Source organism: Engystomops pustulosus, chromosome 8 (assembly GCF_040894005.1).
Source record: "Engystomops pustulosus chromosome 8, aEngPut4.maternal, whole genome shotgun sequence".
NCBI classification, from domain to species: domain Eukaryota; kingdom Metazoa; phylum Chordata; class Amphibia; order Anura; family Leptodactylidae; genus Engystomops; species Engystomops pustulosus.
Genome location: NC_092418.1, coordinates 7132714 through 7151583, shown reverse-complemented (window position 1 = coordinate 7151583; position 18870 = coordinate 7132714). Strand labels below are relative to the sequence as shown.

Sequence of the window (18870 nt, the reverse complement as noted above, 5' to 3'; positions counted from 1 at the left end):
TGCACCTAAATTATCACAAGGTGAAACTATCTGTGATGAGATGAGTTCAATCGTCTAATTAATAACTTCTATCCCGATACACAGGGACACTTCTCTGTACTGTCTCCCCCTCTCCCTTCTAACCTGCTACACGGGACACTTCTCTGTTCTGTCTCTCCCCCTCTCCCTGCTGTTCTATCCTGCTACACGGGACACTTCTCTGTGCTCTCTCTCCCCCTCTCCCTGCTGTTCTATCCTGCTACACGGGACACTTCTCTGTGCTCTCTCTCCCCCTCTCCCTGCTGTTCTATCCTGCTACACGGGACACTTCTCTGTGCTGTCTCTCCCCCTCTCCCTGCTGTTCTATCCTGCTACACAGGGACACTTCTCTGTACTGTCTCCCCCTCTCCCTGCTCTTCTATCCTGCTACACAGCGACACTTCTCTGTACTGTCTCTCCCCCTCTCCCTGCTGTTCTATCCTGCTACACGGGACACTTCTCTGTTGTGTATCTCTCCCCCTCTTCTATCCTGCTACACGGGACACTTCTCTGTGCTGTCTCTCCCCCTCTCCCTGCTGTTCTATCCTGCTACACGGGACACTTCTCTGTACTGTCTCTCCCCCTCTTCTATCCTGCTACACGGGACACTTCTCTGTGCTGTCTCTCCCCCTCTCCCTGCTGTTCTATCCTGCTACACGGGACACTTCTCTGTTCTGTTTCTCCCCCTCTCCCTGCTGTTCTATCCTGCTACACGGGACACTTCTCTGTACTGTCTCTCCCCCTCTCCCTGCTCTTCTATGCTGCTACGTGGGGACACTTCTCTGTACTGTCTCTCCTCCTCTCCCTGCTCTTCTTTGCTGCTACATGGGAACACTTCTCTGTACAGTCTCTCCCCCTCTCCCTGCTCTTCTATCCTGCTTCACGGTGACACTTCTCTGTACTGTCTCTCCCCCTCTTCTATCCTGCTACACGGGACACTTCTCTGTACTGTCTCCCCCTCTCCCTGCTCTTCTATCCTGCTACACGGGGACACTTCTCTGTAATGTCTCTCCTCCTCTCCCTGCTCTTCTATACTGCTACACAGGAACACTTCTCTGTTCTGTCTCTCCGACTCTCCCTGCTCTTCTATCTTGCTACACAGGGACACTTCTCTGTTCTGTCTCTCCTCCTCTCCCTGCTCTTCTATGCTGCTACACCGGAACACTGCTCTGTACTGTCTCTCCCCCTCTCCCTGCTCTTCTATCCTGCTACACGGGACACTTCTCTGTACTGTCTCCCCTTTCCCTGCTCTTCTATCCTGCTACACGGGGACACTTCTCTGTACTGTCTCTTCCTGCTCTTCTATCCTGCTACACGGGGACACTTCTCTGTACTGTCTCTTCCTGCTCTTCTATCCTGCTACACGGGGACACTTCTCTGTACGGTCTCTTCCTGCTCTTCTATCCTGCTACACGGGACACTTCTCTGTTCTGTCTCTCCCCCCTCTCCCTGCTCTTCTATCCTGATACACAGGACACTTCTCTGTTTTGTCTCTCCCTGCTCTTCTATGCTGCTACACGGGACACTTCTCTGTTCTGTCTCTCCCCCTCGCCCTGCTCTTCTATCCTGCTACACAGGGACACTTCTCTGTACTGTCTCTCCCCCTCTCCCTGCTCTTCTATTCTGCTACACAGGACACTTCTCTGTTCTGTCTCTCCCCTCTCCCTGCTCTTCTATGCTGCTACACGGGACACTTCTCTGTTCTGTCTCTCCCCCTTTCCCTGCTCTTCTATCCAACTACACGGGGAAACTTCTCTGTACTGTCTCTCCCCCTCTCCCTGCTCTTCTATCCTGCTACACGGGACACTTCTCTGTACTGTCTCCCCTTTCCCTGCTCTTCTATCCTGCTACACGGGGACACTTCTCTGTACTGTCTCTTCCTGCTCTTCTATCCTGCTACACGGGGACACTTCTCTGTACTGTCTCTTCCTGCTCTTCTATCCTGCTACACGGGGACACTTCTCTGTACTGTCTCTTCCTGCTCTTCTATCCTGCTACACGGGGACACTTCTCTGTACTGTCTCTTCCTGCTATTCTATTCTGCTACACAGGACACTTCTCTGTTCTGTCTCTCCCCCTCTCCCTGCTCTTCTATTCTGCTACACAGGACACTTCTCTGTTCTGTCTCTCCACTCTCCCTGCTCTTCTATGCTGCTACACGGGACACTTCTCTGTTCTGTCTCTCCCCCTTTCCCTGCTCTTCTATCCTGCTACACAGGGACACATGGTTATTTTTGATGCTAGCTTGGTGTTTGTTGCAAAACTGGCTCACAAGTACTGCGGCAAAATGAAAAATCAAAAGAACAATAAAAACAAGCGATGAGACACTGCATTAAGTGCCCACTTACTAAATATAGCCTGATATATTACTAGTGGATGGGGTAGGGGGAGCGTTGTTCTAGATCTCACCTGAGTTTGGGTTCACACCTGACTATTGCGATCATGTTCATCAGGGGCTGTAGACCTAGAACTAGGGGCGTCATACAATCCATATCTCAATCATATTAAGGGGTTCAGTGTCCCGATTACCCCAATCCCCTTCATCCATTACAGTCCTCAAGGCCATCTTCTCACCATCTAGTAGTCCCGGCTGTATGGAGAGGTTATACTGCCCCCGTAGATGTGGAGGGGTCCACTTTACTGTTTGTCAAGGTATTAAAACTAAAAAAAGAATAGAAATTATGTACATCCATGATGGTCCTGACCTACAGGATTAAGGGTAATATATCACTTTGATTGGCTTGACGTGAACCTGTCCCCTGCAATGTCATTTTTAGATGGTTCCAATAACTTGTGCAATGCTGATGTTAAAAATGCCACTACCAGCATGACACCACTTTATAATACTTTATTTCACATTACCTGCTCCCTGCCAATAGCATGTGATGAGACCCGGGGAAGGGCAGGTGCAGCCTGTGTCTCCTGTATTCTTCCCCTCCTCCACACCATCCCCCTCTCTCCCCTGCCTGCTCAATGCACAGGATATGGAGGGGGGGAGGCTGCGACCCAGGCTGTCCTCCCCTCCCCCACTAAGACTCACTAAACACTGCTGGCCGGGAGCCAGGTAATGCCACTACTACAAACTACATTATAGCTTTTACTACAAACATGTTGTAATATATAGTGTTTTCCCCTCATGCAGTATGTAGTGATGTGTAAAATTTTTGGTGTACGTAGAATATTTTTGATTTGTATGTGCAAAATATTTGAAGATTTTTTTATATCTACGACACTTTCTGATAACTCGTGAGAACTTTGTTCTGCATTCCGCTTTTTTTTGAATGTTTTGCTACTTTTGCTCAGTAAATCGCTACATCTCCGGGATTCTGGATTTCTCCAGTCGCTCTTGAAGAATGACAAGACGAGCCTCACATTTCCAAATGACTTTATCTGCATGTTCCTCATTGGACACCATCAGCGTGCAGGTTGCAGGAACCCTGTACAATATAAATTAAAAAGGAGCCATCATCTGCTAGACAGCGCTGGGCTCCGAGGGAAGATATAAGCTTGGCAGATGTGTAAACCCGTTTCAAGCCCCCCATCTTGTAGCCCACCCCAAATTGCTTTGAACATACTTCAGTCCCGGTTCATGATCCTCCCCTGGAATGATTCGGAGGAAGTAAACAAAGGGAGGGGGCCAGTCGCAACGTTGTGTTGCCGTAATAGACACCCAGGCGTTGAGTGTTTTGCTAAAGCACCATTAGGTTTACCCCTAGTCGTCCCGTGTGTGAAAAAATAAAAAGGCAATGTAACAGAAGAAGCCGGTACCACGTCAGTTCTGTAGGCTGGTCCATCATTAAGTTATTATCTACATCTCGAAGGCCTACAAAAGGGTTAATGGCACGCTGCTGAGGTTGCTAAAATAATTAGTAAAAACGGAATCCAGAGCTTCGTATTCGTCACGTAGCCTCTGCATCACCGTCGGCGTTTGTGGTCACCGTCGTGAGGTCATGTCACTTTCACCATAAGACTGGATACCGCCTGAGGGTCTAAGATGTCGCCGTCCTGCTGACCGGGGACGCACGGATGTTGTTTATAAGTGGAACGGCAAAGAAAATGTTCATTACAGAGCGGGCAGGTGAAGGAGCCCTCGTCGTGAGTCTTCGAGTGCGCGGCCAGGTCGCTGGAGTTGCGGAAGGCTTTGCCACACTCTTTGCAGTTGTATCTGTGGATGCGGAGGTGGTTCTTGAAGGCGAGCAGGTTGGAGAATTCCTTGAGGCAGTTTGGGCACTTGTAGACCCCAATGCTATGGGTCTTCTGGTGGTTAAAGAGACTCGCAGCATGGAGGTAAGAACGACCGCATTGCTTGCATTTGTATTTCCGATCGTCTTGGTTTGCTGGCTCTTTGTGATTTTGCAGCTTCCCACCGGATTGTGATGACTTGTTGTCATTGTTAGGAGTTAGCGAGGAAGACTGGAAGGGAGAAGACGACAGCTCATGAGTCCGTCGGTGATGTCTAAGTGTAAGCTGACAGCTGAAGCCTTGGTTACAGGTTGGACAGTGGAAGGGTTTCTCTCCAGTAGGACTGGTTGGGTCCTGGGAAGACTCGCAATCCACTTTCTGTAAGTGTTTTCGGGCAGTGTGAGTCCGGAGATGTGCCCTCATAGAGATGGGGTTAGGGAAGGTTTTGTGACATACAGAGCACTGATAGTTTCCCCTCTTATGTGTGCTCTTGTGCGTGTACAGACTGCTGGCATGGCGATAGGTGCGGTTGCATATGTTACATCGATGGGGACGATCGTCTTGGTTTTTAAGTTGTGTAGACTTTGTGGCCTCATCGTCCCCACAGGCCGATGGGTCAATGGTATTTTCTCTACAGGAATGGCTCTTCAGATCAGCATGGTCAGCAAATGACATTCCACAAGATACACAAACAGGGGAATCAGAGTCATGACTTGTCTGGGTTATCTCGTCTGCATTCATGTGGGGGTCCTCCTTATTAAAGCTGGATGTTTCATGACCCTCCGGATGGTCATCTAGAGTCTTTGCTTCTTCAGTTCCTGCGGGTATCAGCGAGTCAGACTGGGATCCCTCTTGGAGGTGAAGATGTTGGTGCCTGAGAAGTTGTCTCTTCCACTTGAAGTTTTTCCCGCACTGAGGACAATGGTGTCTTTTGGCTTCATAGTGCGTGCGCTGATGGTTCTTCAGAGCCATGAGGTTGGAGTAGGTTTTGTTACAGACAGAACAATGGTACTGTCCTGTTTTGTGACTCTTCTTATGGTTAAACAAGCTTCCAGCATGTCTGTAGGACCTCCCACACTCCTCACACTGGTACGGCCGAGCGGATGGATCCTTTTCCCTTCTCACCCGAGAATCAGAGCCTTTTCCACGAGCGTCACAGACTTCACTTACTGAAGAGCCTTCACTTAATGACTTGTGTTGAGCAAATCTTCTGTATCGGCTCTTGCGGTTACGTCTCCCTAACTTTTTGGCTGATGTCCTTTGCCGGTGTATTCTTTGGTGAGTATTTAGTTGTTTCTGCAGCCGAAAAGCTTTCCCGCAGTCTAAGCATGTGTGTCTTTTTAACTCAAAATGGATGCGGTTGTGATTCTTCATGGCCATCAGATTAAAGAAACGTTTCTGGCAGATGGAACAGCGGAAAACTCCAGTCTTATGGGTCTGTTTATGGTTAATGAGGCTCCCCGCATGTCTATAGCTCCTGCCACACACTTCACAACGGTAAGGACGCCGATTATATCCAGTCTCCCCTTCATGTTGTGTCAGAGAAAAGTTGGGCAAGTTTGGAAGATCTTGAATTTTTTCATCTTTAGCTGATGAAGTGCCACAATTACCAGTACGATGCAGTTCTAGCTCAGTCACCCCATAGATCTTTCCACAGAATTTGCAGACCTGGAGTTTTTTGTCTTCTAGATCGGATAACGTAGGACCCTCACTTTTAAAGGAGCCCTCTAAAGAATTTTGTTTGCTTGTCTGAACTTCACTTATCCGTACAAACCGCCTCAAAACCCGTCTCCTTGAGGTCTTCTTATTCAGAGGTGGTAGGCTATAGCACTGGTTGGTCGTAGTATTTTGCACAGTGCCATCTTTAGTTGTATAGTGTGTATTTTTTTTAATATTACTGGTCCGAATAGCGGAATGGGCAGGAAAAGGTATTCTGGAAGGAGAGTAGGGTAAGCGTTTCTCTCTCCCAGAGGGGTATATACTGCTGTAAGTCTGTAGATCAGAGCGGTTGTTCAGAGCGGTTGGCTGCTTACACTTTGGGTGATGCCTCAGGTGCGTCCTGTAAGCCGCCAGGTTAGGGTAATGTCTAGAACAAGCTACACATTGGAAATTTCCAACTAAATGAGTCTTTTTGTGGTTTACTAAACTTCCACCATGACGGTAGGTCTTTCCACATTGATCGCACGTATACGGCCGGCTCTCTGGTCTCTCTTCGACTTTTACAGAACATTGGTCTTCCTTTGTTACGAGATTGTGTTGTTCACGATTCTCATCTTTAACCATAGTTGGATTTACACAGGATTCTCCTTCATTACTGTGACTCAAGCCATGAGCTTCAAGGCTTTCTAGATCATCATAGGTCTTCCCACAGAATCCACAAATGTGGGAAAGCAGAGATCCTCCATCATTGACTCCGTGCGGCTCAGTTTCCTCAATCTCGCTTTTTATTCGGCTTAATAGTTCTCTCTCGGAGGAATGCATGGAGAAGGAGAATTCTGGTTCTCCATCCTGCAGCCCTGGAAGGGATTCATCCATTACTTTACGTTTCTCATGTGCAACCTGGTGTTGGTGGAAGTCAACTTCATTAGAAAAAATCAAACCGCAGTGACCACAGTCATAATGGTTATCTGCAGGGAGCTGGTTGTCCATAAATTGATGCCCATCGGGTCCATCTAGACTGAGAGCATGAGGCTTAGTGTGGGTTTCAAAATGATTCCTCAGAGCAAGGAGGTTTGGGTATTCTTTGGGGCAGAACGAGCATTGGAATATACCTGCCTGATGGCAGCGTTTATGGTCGTTTAAGTCGTCTATATGGTCGTAAACTTCGCCGCACTCTACACATGTGTACTCGGGTTGTCCATCATCTGCCAAATCCAGGTCACAATCCTCCGCTTGAAAATCCAGATTATTCGAATGGTGCCAGTCACAGTTTCCAGCACCATTAAAAGATGTGTTGTTCTGAACATTTTGTGGGCTGGACTTTAGACCCTGGTGATCCCACTGGTTTCCTTCATGGGGTAGGTGCAACATTTGGTGTGACATCAAGTCATTTTCAGTATGGAACGTCTCTTTACAGCTGACACAAGCATAAAGGCCTTTCCCATAGAAAAGCTCTGGATACAGCATCGTATGGTCAGCTTGCAGTTCTCCTTGTTGGATCTTTTTAACTTTATGGTGAATTCGAATATGATTTTTTAAGGCCGCCATGTTATGAACATGCTTAGAGCAATAAGGGCACATGTAGTCTCCAGTCTGGTGGGTTCTTTTGTGGTTGATTAGGCTTCCTGAATGTCTATAAGATTTACTACAGAGGTCACATTCATACATTCTCCTTCTACGGTTTTCTGAGGGTTGTGTTAAGTTTTTTTGAGGTTCTTCAGGTTCCCTTACTGTAGAAAGATCTTTTTCTCCATCCGATGATGCAGAAGCGTCACAGCGAACATCTGTGGATCCTGTTATTGCACTTGGACATATCTTTGTATGTGTTTTAAGATGCTCCGAACAGTCAATTGACCGATTTTGGGACCCAATTAAAGGGTCTTCTTCCGGTCTATTTGTGGTTGCTGCATCACGTACTTCCTCACTAAACTTTACAGAGTTCGCCAGGGACTGGCTGTTCCTGTTCTGCAAAACTCTCGACTTGGCCCGAAAAAAATGGCGCCCTCGTCTGGAGGTTATACCTCTTCTTCCAGCGTATGATCTACTGTGGAAACGGACATGATTTCTCAAGGCCATTAGATTAGAGTATTGCTTTGGACAGAGAGAGCACTGATATATCCCAGTCTTGTGCGTTAACTTATGGTTTATAAGGCTACTTTTGTGCCGATACGTCCTGTCACAAATCTCACACTTATGAGGACGATGGTCTGCCATGTGCTGGGATTCTTCCAATCCTGAGGACTTGGCCTCTTTCGAGGCAACAGGTTCAGATGGCAGCTGCTCAGAACTAGCATCAGCACTTTGGATATCAGCTTCTTGGTTTTCAAGCTTAATTTCAGGAGGCATGGCTACAGAATCATCACGACTCCATGGCTGAGAGACTAGATTGTCCATTTCTATCTTGATGTCTGGAAAGCCGCGACCACTTGAGTAAGCAGAGTCATCACTGCTGCCTTGTGAAACTTGGGGAGTTTCTTGCCAAATGCCAGACTGAGGGGCTTCCTCAATCGGAGTATCATTGGCGATTTCATTTATTTCTAGCTTCTGGTGATGTAACTGATGCTGCAAAAAGTCAGTCTCATTGGTGGAAACGTTGTCACAAATTCCACACTGATAAGGGTCTTCTTGGTTTTGATAGAACTCATCGGAAAGGCTGGCAGAAGGGAAGAAGGAATCTCCAAGCCTCCTTCCTGCTCTAGACTTAAAGTGAGCCCGAACGTGGTTTTTTAAGGCAGCCATATTGAACATCTGTTTGGAACACAATGAACAGCTGTACACCCCCGTCTGGTGAGTTTTCTTGTGATTGATGAGGCTTCCTGCATGTCTGTAGGTCTTCCCACACTCCTGGCACTTATAAGGTCTATCTCCATACTTTGCATCCTCATCATGTACATCATCAGATTCTGGTTGATCAACTAAAAAGTCCTTTACCGTTTCCTTGCTCTCGGCTTCATCTGTCCCCTCAATCATGGAGTCTGAACTGAAGGGAGGAGCAGGCACATCATGGAGAGGACTTAACGAAGACGCCAGATCATTTTGGTAGGTGGTGTGAGGTACTTCTTCGGTTTCTTCTTCAGATTTGATGTTCCTGGATGATTCAGGGAAGATGGGTGTATTGTCTGACTGCTCTGCAGACTGTAATACTGTAAGCTGTGGTGGATCAGGCGTATCAACACTGGCACCCACGCTTTTCCCTGACGATCGGGGGGATTTGCAACTTTGTCGTGCCCTAGAGTCTGAATGGAGACGGCAATGGTTTTTCATTGCCATAAGGTTTGAGAACTCTTTATAACATACGGCACACTGGTATATGCCAACCATATGGCTCTGCTTGTGGTTGGCTAGACTTCCAGCATGTTTATAAGCCTTTCCACATTGGGCACACTTGTACCGATATTCATCAATGTTACTTTCATTCAACTGCTCTGTCTCCTCTGATAACCCTTCCTCTTCTTCAGCATCGTCCTTCGCCGGGCCTTCTTCTCCTGCCGTCTCATCTGTGTAATACTTTGAGACAAGCTGAGGAAAGTCTACAGGAAGCATGGATTCCGCAATATAGTTTTCCAGGTTACTCATGAGATTGCTGCTCTCTACTAATATGGGGGATTGCACTTCAAACTTTGGGCTTTTGGGAATTTTTTCCCCATTGGGTGTAGAATAATATCCATGCAATGATTTCCGATGATTGTAAAGCTGTTGCGACATCCGAAAAGCCTCTCCACATTGGTCACACTTGAAACGTCTCTCCTCGGAGTGAGTGCGCAGGTGGCTTTTTAAGCCCATGGGGTTTGAGTACTCTTTCTGACAGATCAGACATACGTAGAGACCAATTTGATGAGTCTTCTTGTGGTTGACCAAGCTTCCAGCATGCCGATAACTCTTGTCACACTGATTACATTTATACGGTCGATCTTCCTGGTGACTTTCTAACTCGGAGAAAGACGTGAGGCACTGGTCACTGCTCCGATCCTGGGTCGAGGAGCCATCGGCTTGATCAGTCCCGTCATCCATGTTTATTATGGAACGTAGGAGGTCTTCCAACACATAGGATCTCCTCCGCTCAGTAGGGATTGCTACATTTTCAAGGGATCACTTCCAACTGTGGCTTTGTGTCAAGGTGGATGGATCGCTCTCATGCCCAATCGTCAGCTGGTCAGTCGTACATCGCAAATCTTCATCCTGTGAAGAGTAAAAGTTGACCTGGTTAATGTAGTGGCTCGAGTTGATAGACATGAATACAGATGTATAGATTTATGGGCAATACTATATAGTCTATGTAAACCGCTGTAGGAGTATTTTGCTTCTCTGACCTAGATGATGAACATGTATTGAACAACTATCAAATCCTGAAATCAAAGTCATTACAAGTGGTGTCCATATTTGGTACTTTCAAGATCAATTGACCCAGTCCTGATGTGTGATGGAGAGTGTACGGAGCAGGAGTATAGTGCTTCATAATCATGTAATACAGAACTGTAAAACTTGTACTAATCTCTTTAAGTTATACCCTACCCAAAAGATTGGGAGAAAGCCCCATGTTCATGATGACCACACACTCTTCTGCTCCGCTTATACTTTAGGGGACGGCCAAGAGCAGCGCTATCGCATAGAGAAAAGATGAAGTGGCTGGATGCATGAGCAACATGACATGCTTTTGAAGAAATGAGAGTAGGTCCCAGGGTCAGACCTGTCGATCAGTGGTATGATATTTCCTAACAGCAGTATCGGAGAAGAGAGGGCTCTTTCTGACACTTGATTGATTCCTTCAATTGCAAAGGTTGAAGTTTCTCCAAACTGGTAGAGGATGGGAGAGTCTAGCAGAACCTTGTTCTCCTTCCCAGCTCCATTCCTGAACCTGCTGCCTTCAGGAGAGACTAATGGAAGTAACAGACTGAGGAGCATGACATGCACAGGTGGCTACTGTATACAGCCCCTGGGTATGTTCTTTATGTGTTCTCGCTTTTATACATGTTTTGTGTGATCATATGGATTACAGCGAGTCCGGACCCCACCCTATCTATACATCCAGCTGAATTACAGGTCTCTCCTGCCAGTGGGAACATATCAGTTCATGGAGACGACCACACCCGGCGGAGAGAATCGCAGCGTGAAGTCACCTGCATATCCAGGTGTAACACAAGCGCCTTCAAGAACTGGCACGCAGGAGAGAGCACCCACTCACAACTTTACGAGAGATTCTCTACTAACATCATCAGGTGTCACCATAACGGCTGCACTAGGAGAAGTTTCAATCCTGGAATATAAATCCACATCCACAGACCTGCTGCTGCTAACAATATACATAAAGGTCTGGTTACACATCTCTCCAGGGACAATGGCTGCAGTCTGTGTGGTCACACCAGATGACATGATCCCTTTAACATCACAGTCTCTATACCTGGGGTCTCAGCCATTACCGCAATGAAATGCAAAATGTTCTGGTTAAGAATGACATTTTATGTCTGTCAGCTCGGACCATCCTTGCTCCCTTGACGCTCCCCCACCCCCAACTACTCTCACTCCGGCTCTGGCATGTGTAGCCCTGCTGCGAAGTGTCCTGTAAACTCCGTGCAAACAAATACAAGCAAGGACCAATTCACAGTAGACTGTAAGTAAACAATCATAACAGGACAAGACGACGCAGAGGGGAAGGATCCATTGACACCCCTTATACACCAAACTCAAGAGTCAAGGTCTGTGCACAGCTGGGGCCAACATCATGCACCATCCAGACTCAAACCGATCGCTATACACTCTGCGCCTTTGTTACCACCCGACTAAACGAGTAGCGGGTGGGTCGCAGAAGGTCCACACACTGCCCAGGTCCACACTGACTGCACTATAACTTACACTTGAAAACAAGTCTCAAAAATTCTTACATCCAGGATGTACAAAATGACCAGAAAGGTTTAGGGAGATTTTTGACCAATAGAGGTCAGTGCCCTAACAACAAAGCCTAAACAAAAGCCAAACAGGACACCTGAGAGCGGGTCGTCCTCAATATCGTAATGGCACACAGATGTTTTTGGACTGACGCCTTCTTGGGTTGGGTCTGTCCCCCCTGGAACCAGTACCCTAACACTTTTCCCTGACATGTTGAGCTTCCATCACAGTGCTGTAGACATTTTTGGGCTGACTTTGTCCTCTTCTGGCTCGGCTGGGTTGTGCAGGTGTACGTTGGCGCGATGCTACCCGTGAGCTGTGTTATTCTGTCAGCTATAACTGAAGTAGAACACGAGAGCAAACAATGTGAGCCGTGCCGTGGAGCGATGTGCCAAGCTCCAGGCCTCAGGGGACATCGCTCACCGGCTGCGGAGTTCCCCTGCCCTCAGGCGCTGGATGCTGACAGACACCAGAGGAAGAATATTATGTAACAGGAGCCGGCGGAGAGAGCGAGATCCCCTCCCTGCACACAGGAGACTCGGATTTTATAATTCAGTTGTGCAAAACTAACTCGGGTCCTGCAGACATCACGAAACTGAGGAATGCAGCCCCCATACCCCCATATTTCTAGTTCTTTACCTTCCCTCTGACACCTCAGTAAACGCCCTGGCACCAAGAAAGTAAGAAGAATCGCATGATTTTGTTCGCCGTTTATGAAAAGTCGCTGTGGTTGTTTAGCGCCATATTTTTCAGACAATCTCGTCTCGTTCGCACAGTGACAAGCCCCGCCCCTCGCTGCGTCCAACGTAAACATCCCATAGCCCCCCAGGATGGCAGCAGAGCGGGCTCCAGCATACGGGGACACGTTACCCCCATTGTACCGCGCCACAGCACCTGCTAGCGCTCCCTATAATAATGCCCCAGCACATAAGCTCCACTCACCATGGGTCCGCCTCTGCCTCGGCTCTGTGTGGCCCCCGGGGGCCCCTGCAGCCGCTCTCCTCTCCCCTAAGGTGAGACCCCGGGGCCTGCGGGTGAGGGGCCCGGCCGAGCAATCACTGCCCGATCATTTATATCATCTCCCTGCACAACAAACACTTCCTTTTGTTGCTAGGAAACAGGAAGTGTGCACCGCGCAGTATCGTCCCCCCCTCCGGCTGTATAATGGCGGCAGGGAGGATTCCAGGCTTAAAGATGGCGGCTCCGCAGCAGACAGGAATGGGACGCCCAGACACTGGATTGGCTGACCGGCGGCGTTGGGGGCGTATACCTTCCCGTCTGCTGCGGCTCCCTGTGCGCCACATTCGTGTCCGCCCGCTGGAAATAACTGAGGGTGTGAGGAGTTCCGCCTTGCGATAACGGTTCCGGTGCCGGGGATTGTGAGCGCTCGGTGGTCGCTCTATCCCCGGTCCCGGTCACGTAGGGTGTAATCGTGCTTTGCGGCTGTTACCGGGGGAAGCTATTGGCGGAGCACAGTGCACTTCCGGCGCCGGCCCCTCCTCCAGCCCCCAGGGTCCTAGGCCCGGTTATGTTCAGCTTTGTCTGCTGCCTGAGAGCTGAGTGAGGGGAGCGCAGGGTGTCAGCCGCCCGCAGGTAGGTGCCCGGGGTCCTGTGTGTTATATATACTGCTATATACTGTGCCCGATAGTGCAGGGTGTGTCTGTGTACAGGAATGTATATGCCCTGTGTGCATAGTCTGTATACCACATAATCTCATGTACCGGGGCGTTACACCCCGCAATCCAGTGCAACGGGGCGTTACACCCCGCAACCCAGTGCACCGGGGCGTTACACCCCACAATCCAGTGCACCGGGGCGTTACACCCCACAATCCAGTGCACCGGAGCGTTACACCCCACAACCCAGTGCACCGGGGTGTTACACCCCACAATCCAGTGCACCGGGGCGTTACACCCCACAATCCAGTGCACCGGAGCGTTACACCCCGCAATCCAGTGCAACGGGGCGTTACACCCCGCAACCCAGTGCACCGGGGCGTTACACCCCGCAATCCAGTGCACCGGAGCGTTACACCCCACAATCCAGTGCACCGGAGCGTTACACCCCACAATCCAGTGCACCGGAGCGTTACACCCCACAATCCAGTGCACCGGAGCGTTACACCCCACAATCCAGTGCACCGGGGCGTTACACCCCGCAATCCAGTGCACCGGAGCGTTACACCCCGCAATCCAGTGCACCGGAGCGTTACACCCCGCAATCCAGTGCAGCGGGGCGTTACACCCCGCAATCCAGTGCAGCGGGGCGTTACACCCCGCAATCCAGTGCAGCGGGGCGTTACACCCCGCAATCCAGTGCAGCGGGGCGTTACACCCCGCAATCCAGTGCAGCGGGGCGTTACACCCCGCAATCCAGTGCCCCGGGGCGTTACACCCCGCAATCCAGTGCCCCGGGGCGTTACACCCCGCAATCCAGTGCCCCGGAGCAATATACACCCCGCAATCCAGTGCCCCGGAGCAATATACACCCCGCAATCCAGTGCCCCGGAGCAATATACACCCCGCAATCCAGTGCCCCGGAGCAATATACACCCCGCAATCCAGTGCCCCGGAGCAATATACACCCCGCAATCCAGTGCCCCGGAGCAATATACACCCCGCAATCCAGTGCCCCGGAGCAATATACACCCCGCAATCCAGTGCCCCGGAGCAATATACACCCCGCAATCCAGTGCCCCGGAGCAATATACACCCCGCAATCCAGTGCCCCGGAGCAATATACACCCCGCAATCCAGTGCCCCGGAGCAATATACACCCCGCAATCCAGTGCCCCGGAGCAATATACACCCCGCAATCCAGTGCCCCGGAGCAATATACACCCCGCAATCCAGTCCACCGGAGCAATATACACCCCGCAATCCAGTCCACCGGAGCAATATACACCCCGCAATCCAGTGCACCGGGGCGATACACCCCGCAACCCAGTGCAACGGGGCGTTACACCCCGCAACCCAGTGCACCGGGGCGTTACACCCCACAATCCAGTGCACCGGGGCGTTACACCCCACAATCCAGTGCACCGGAGCGTTACACCCCGCAATCCAGTGCAACGGGGCGTTACACCCCGCAACCCAGTGCACCGGGGCGTTACACCCCGCAATCCAGTGCACCGGAGCGTTACACCCCACAATCCAGTGCACCGGAGCGTTACACCCCACAATCCAGTGCACCGGAGCGTTACACCCCACAATCCAGTGCACCGGAGCGTTACACCCCGCAATCCAGTGCACCGGGGCGTTACACCCCGCAATCCAGTGCACCGGAGCGTTACACCCCGCAATCCAGTGCACCGGAGCGTTACACCCCGCAATCCAGTGCAGCGGGGCGTTACACCCCGCAATCCAGTGCAGCGGGGCGTTACACCCCGCAATCCAGTGCAGCGGGGCGTTACACCCCGCAATCCAGTGCCCCGGAGCAATATACACCCCGCAATCCAGTGCCCCGGAGCAATATACACCCCGCAATCCAGTGCCCCGGAGCAATATACACCCCGCAATCCAGTGCCCCGGAGCAATATACACCCCGCAATCCAGTGCCCCGGAGCAATATACACCCCGCAATCCAGTGCCCCGGAGCAATATACACCCCGCAATCCAGTGCCCCGGAGCAATATACACCCCGCAATCCAGTGCCCCGGAGCAATATACACCCCGCAATCCAGTGCCCCGGAGCAATATACACCCCGCAATCCAGTGCCCCGGAGCAATATACACCCCGCAATCCAGTGCCCCGGAGCAATATACACCCCGCAATCCAGTCCACCGGAGCAATATACACCCCGCAATCCAGTCCACCGGAGCAATATACACCCCGCAATCCAGTGCACCGGGGCGATACACCCCGCAATCCAGTGCACCGGAGCGTTATACTCCACAATCCAGTGCACTGGAGCAATATACAGTGTAATCTAGTGCAGCAGAGCATTATACTCCACAATCCAGTGCACCGGAGCATTCTACCCTACAATCCAGTGCACCGGAGCGATATACAGTGTCATCCAGTGCACCGGAGCATTATACTCCACAATCCAGTGCACAGGAGCAATATACAGTGTCATCCGAAACATAATACCCCACAATCCAGTGTACCGGAGCGATATACAGTGTCATCTGGAGCATTATACCCCCAATCCAGTGCACTGGAGCAATATACAGTGTCATCCGATGCACCAGAGCGATATACAGTGTCATCCAGAGCATTATACCCTACAAACCAGTGCACTGGAGCAATATGTAGTGTCATCCGGTGCACCGGAGCGTTACACTCCACAATCCGATGCATCAGAACGATATACCCCATATACCAGTGCACCGTAGGTTATACCCTCTAATCCGATGCATTGGAGCGTTATTCCCCTAATACCGCATTATACCCCATAATCCGGTGCAGAGGTGCGTTATATCCCCTAATTCAGTGCACCAACTCTTTATACCCCACTATCTGGTGCACTGGAGCATAATACCCTGTAATCCAATACACCGGCGCGTTATGATGCGTTGGCCTGAAAATCCTCTTTAATAACAATAACCGTCACATGATCCAGATAATCCCACTCCCTATATTACATAATCCTAATAATCTCCTATAACCAGCTAGTTACCTGATAGTCAGGGGTATTATACTACATAATCTGTATAATCCACTGTCCTTATACACAGGCCACATTCCTGGCTATGTACCCGGTGTTGGCTCCTGGAATTAATCCCGTGTCCCTCTTTTCCAGGTCCCTCCCCAATGACGTCCACGGAGCAGGAGGAGTCGGTGGGAGAGATTGAGGTGGCCATCGAGCAGGAGCCTCAGAAACCCCATGGATTTGTGCAGAGTGGACGTCGCTTCCGGTGTCTGACCTGCCGCAAAACCTTTCCCAACCAGCCCCGTGCCAAGCGCCACTGCCTGGTGCACCTGTCAGCCGTGGACGTCCGGCCTTCATCCCCCAAGACGTCAGGTCCAAAGGGTGAGCAGCGGCACCAATGCATCCAGTGCGACAAGTCCTACAAGACGGCCTCCCTGCTGAAGAGCCATGTGCGCAGCCACACGGGGGAGAAGCCCTTTGTGTGTAAGGAATGTGGCCGATCCTTCATGCAGCCCATATGCCTGCGGGTACACATGGCCACGCACAGCGGGCAGCTGCCCTTCCAATGTACCGTGTGTGGCAAAGCCTACGCCACACCCTCAAAGCTGCGAATTCATGAGCGGCTGCACACCGGCGAGCGCCCCTTCTCATGTCCAGAGTGTGGGAAAGGATTTGCGGATCCTTCTGTTTTCCGGAAGCACAGGCGCAGTCATGCGGGGCTGCGGCCCTATCAGTGCCAGCAGTGCCAGAAGTCCTATAGCGAGCTGAAGGACCTGAAAAACCACGAGCGAAGCCACACAGGGGAGAAGCCTTTCCTGTGCTCAGACTGTGGCAAGGCATTCTCCCGCGCGTCTTCTCTCACGTGTCATCAGCGTATCCACGCTACTGAGAAACCGTACAAGTGCCCGATATGCAACAAAGACTTTACCCAGCTTTCCTCCTACCAGAGCCACCAGCGCACACACTCCGGGGAGAAGCCTTACCTGTGTCCTCAGTGCGGCCGCATGTTCTCTGATCCCTCGAGTTTCCGGCGGCACCAGCGAGCCCACCAGGGCGTGAAACCGTACCGCTGCGACAAGTGCGGCAAACCGTTCCGACAGCCGGCAGATCTGGCCATGCACCAGCGCATCCACACGGGTGAGCGCCCCTTCCGGTGCCCGGACTGTGACAAGTCATTTGTGGCTTCCTGGGACTTGAAGAGGCATCGGCTCTCGCACAGCACGGAGCGGCCCTTTCAGTGCATGGAATGCGGCAAAGGCTTTGCGGAACGTTCCGGACTAAGCAAACATCAACGTTCTCACAGCGGAGAGAGACCCTATAAGTGCGAGGAATGCGGGAAGACCTTCATCGTCTCCTCTAGTCTTCGGAAGCACGAGCGCACCCACATGAAGCTCAGTCAGGAAGCCGAAAAGAAGAAGGACGAGTCCACGACTTGCGACAAGTGCTCCCTGACCTTCCAGAGTGTGATGGACCTGAGGAACCACCAGAGGACCCACCCTGAGCTGAGACCGTTCCGCTGCGAGCAGTGTTACAAGGGATTTGTGGACAAAGCCGGACTGAAAAAGCACCAAAGGATCCACAGTGACGTCCGCCCCCACACGTGCCCACAGTGCGGCAAGGGCTTCCACGTCCCCTCAGACCTCCGCAAGCACCAGAGGACGCACGCCAAGGAGGTGAAGAGCAAAGAAGAGGAGGATGAGGAGGAGATCACCACACTCACTCTACATCCAGCCACCGTCGAGCCGCAGCCTCTCTTCGATCCTCTGGTCTCCTTCCTAGAGAAGGTTGCTGAGGGAAACATGGAGGTGATCGAGCCGTCACCTACATCCAGCTGAATGTCCTCTCCTACAGAGAACTTGACCAAACCGGACTACATGGACGTCTCCTAAACATGATGCAGGCGGCCATCTTGTAGCTGCACTATTAAAGGGACTAGACGCCTTAATAAAATTTACCGACGACTGTTTGATCCATTCCACCATCTCTCAAAATGGCCGCCGCTGCTGCGCCTCACCAAAACTTTACTTTCCTTTGCGTTGAGTTTGTCGCCTCCACCATGTGAACAATCCTGGGAAAGCCAATGAAGATGAAGATGGAGATTACTGCCATTACCCATAAGTCAGCCCGGCGGCCATTTTGCACAAGTAGTCCGGGGGGAGGTCCCACATCCTGGACTGACAGAGACTAATGTGAAGCAGAGATTTGCACACATGGATTGCTACAATAAGCCGAGGTCATGTGACCCAATCTGAAATGCAGTATTTTCTCCCCCAAATAATAAAGATTATGCCTTCATCTTCCCCCTGACTAATAATTATTCCTACTTCTACATGTGGTGACTGTACACCGGGGTCCTCCATGTTGTCCTGTGGCTGGGAGCTTCCCCTGCAGCGACACTGAAACCAATGCTAAGTCCCTCCGTGCGTGATTGATTGGTCATGTCTGTTCTGTACATAATGAGTCCATAAAGGACAGGCATCACCAGACGATCCAGCATTTTTTTCTTAACTTTATTCTCGAGTCCCTGGTGGTCT

The 18870-nt window shown here is 50.7% G+C and overlaps 2 protein-coding genes across 2 annotated transcripts; one reads left to right on the top strand and one right to left on the bottom strand.

The window, feature by feature from the left end:
* Nucleotides 1–3196: 3196 nt before the first annotated feature.
* ZNF646 (zinc finger protein 646) lies at nucleotides 3197–13174 on the bottom strand. The gene is made up of 2 exons (XM_072119445.1): nucleotides 12685–13174; nucleotides 3197–10038 (listed from the first exon to the last, which is right to left on the bottom strand). Exon 2 carries the CDS (start codon nucleotides 9868–9870, stop codon nucleotides 3967–3969), a length of 5904 nt encoding a protein of 1967 aa, XP_071975546.1. The 5' UTR covers nucleotides 9871–10038; nucleotides 12685–13174; the 3' UTR covers nucleotides 3197–3966.
* Nucleotides 12963–18636, top strand: ZNF668 (zinc finger protein 668). The gene is made up of 2 exons (XM_072119446.1): nucleotides 12963–13335; nucleotides 16487–18636. Exon 2 carries the CDS (start codon nucleotides 16498–16500, stop codon nucleotides 18169–18171), a length of 1674 nt encoding a protein of 557 aa, XP_071975547.1. The 5' UTR covers nucleotides 12963–13335; nucleotides 16487–16497; the 3' UTR covers nucleotides 18172–18636.
* The last annotated feature ends 234 nt before the right edge of the window (nucleotides 18637–18870 follow it).

What these genes read in the sequence shown, in the direction of transcription:
- ZNF646 (XM_072119445.1), bottom strand. Translation starts at nt 9,870, where the DNA reads ATGGATGACGGGACTGATCAAGCCGATGGCTCCTCGACCCAGGATCGG.
- ZNF668 (XM_072119446.1), top strand. Translation starts at nt 16,498, where the DNA reads ATGACGTCCACGGAGCAGGAGGAGTCGGTGGGAGAGATTGAGGTGGCC.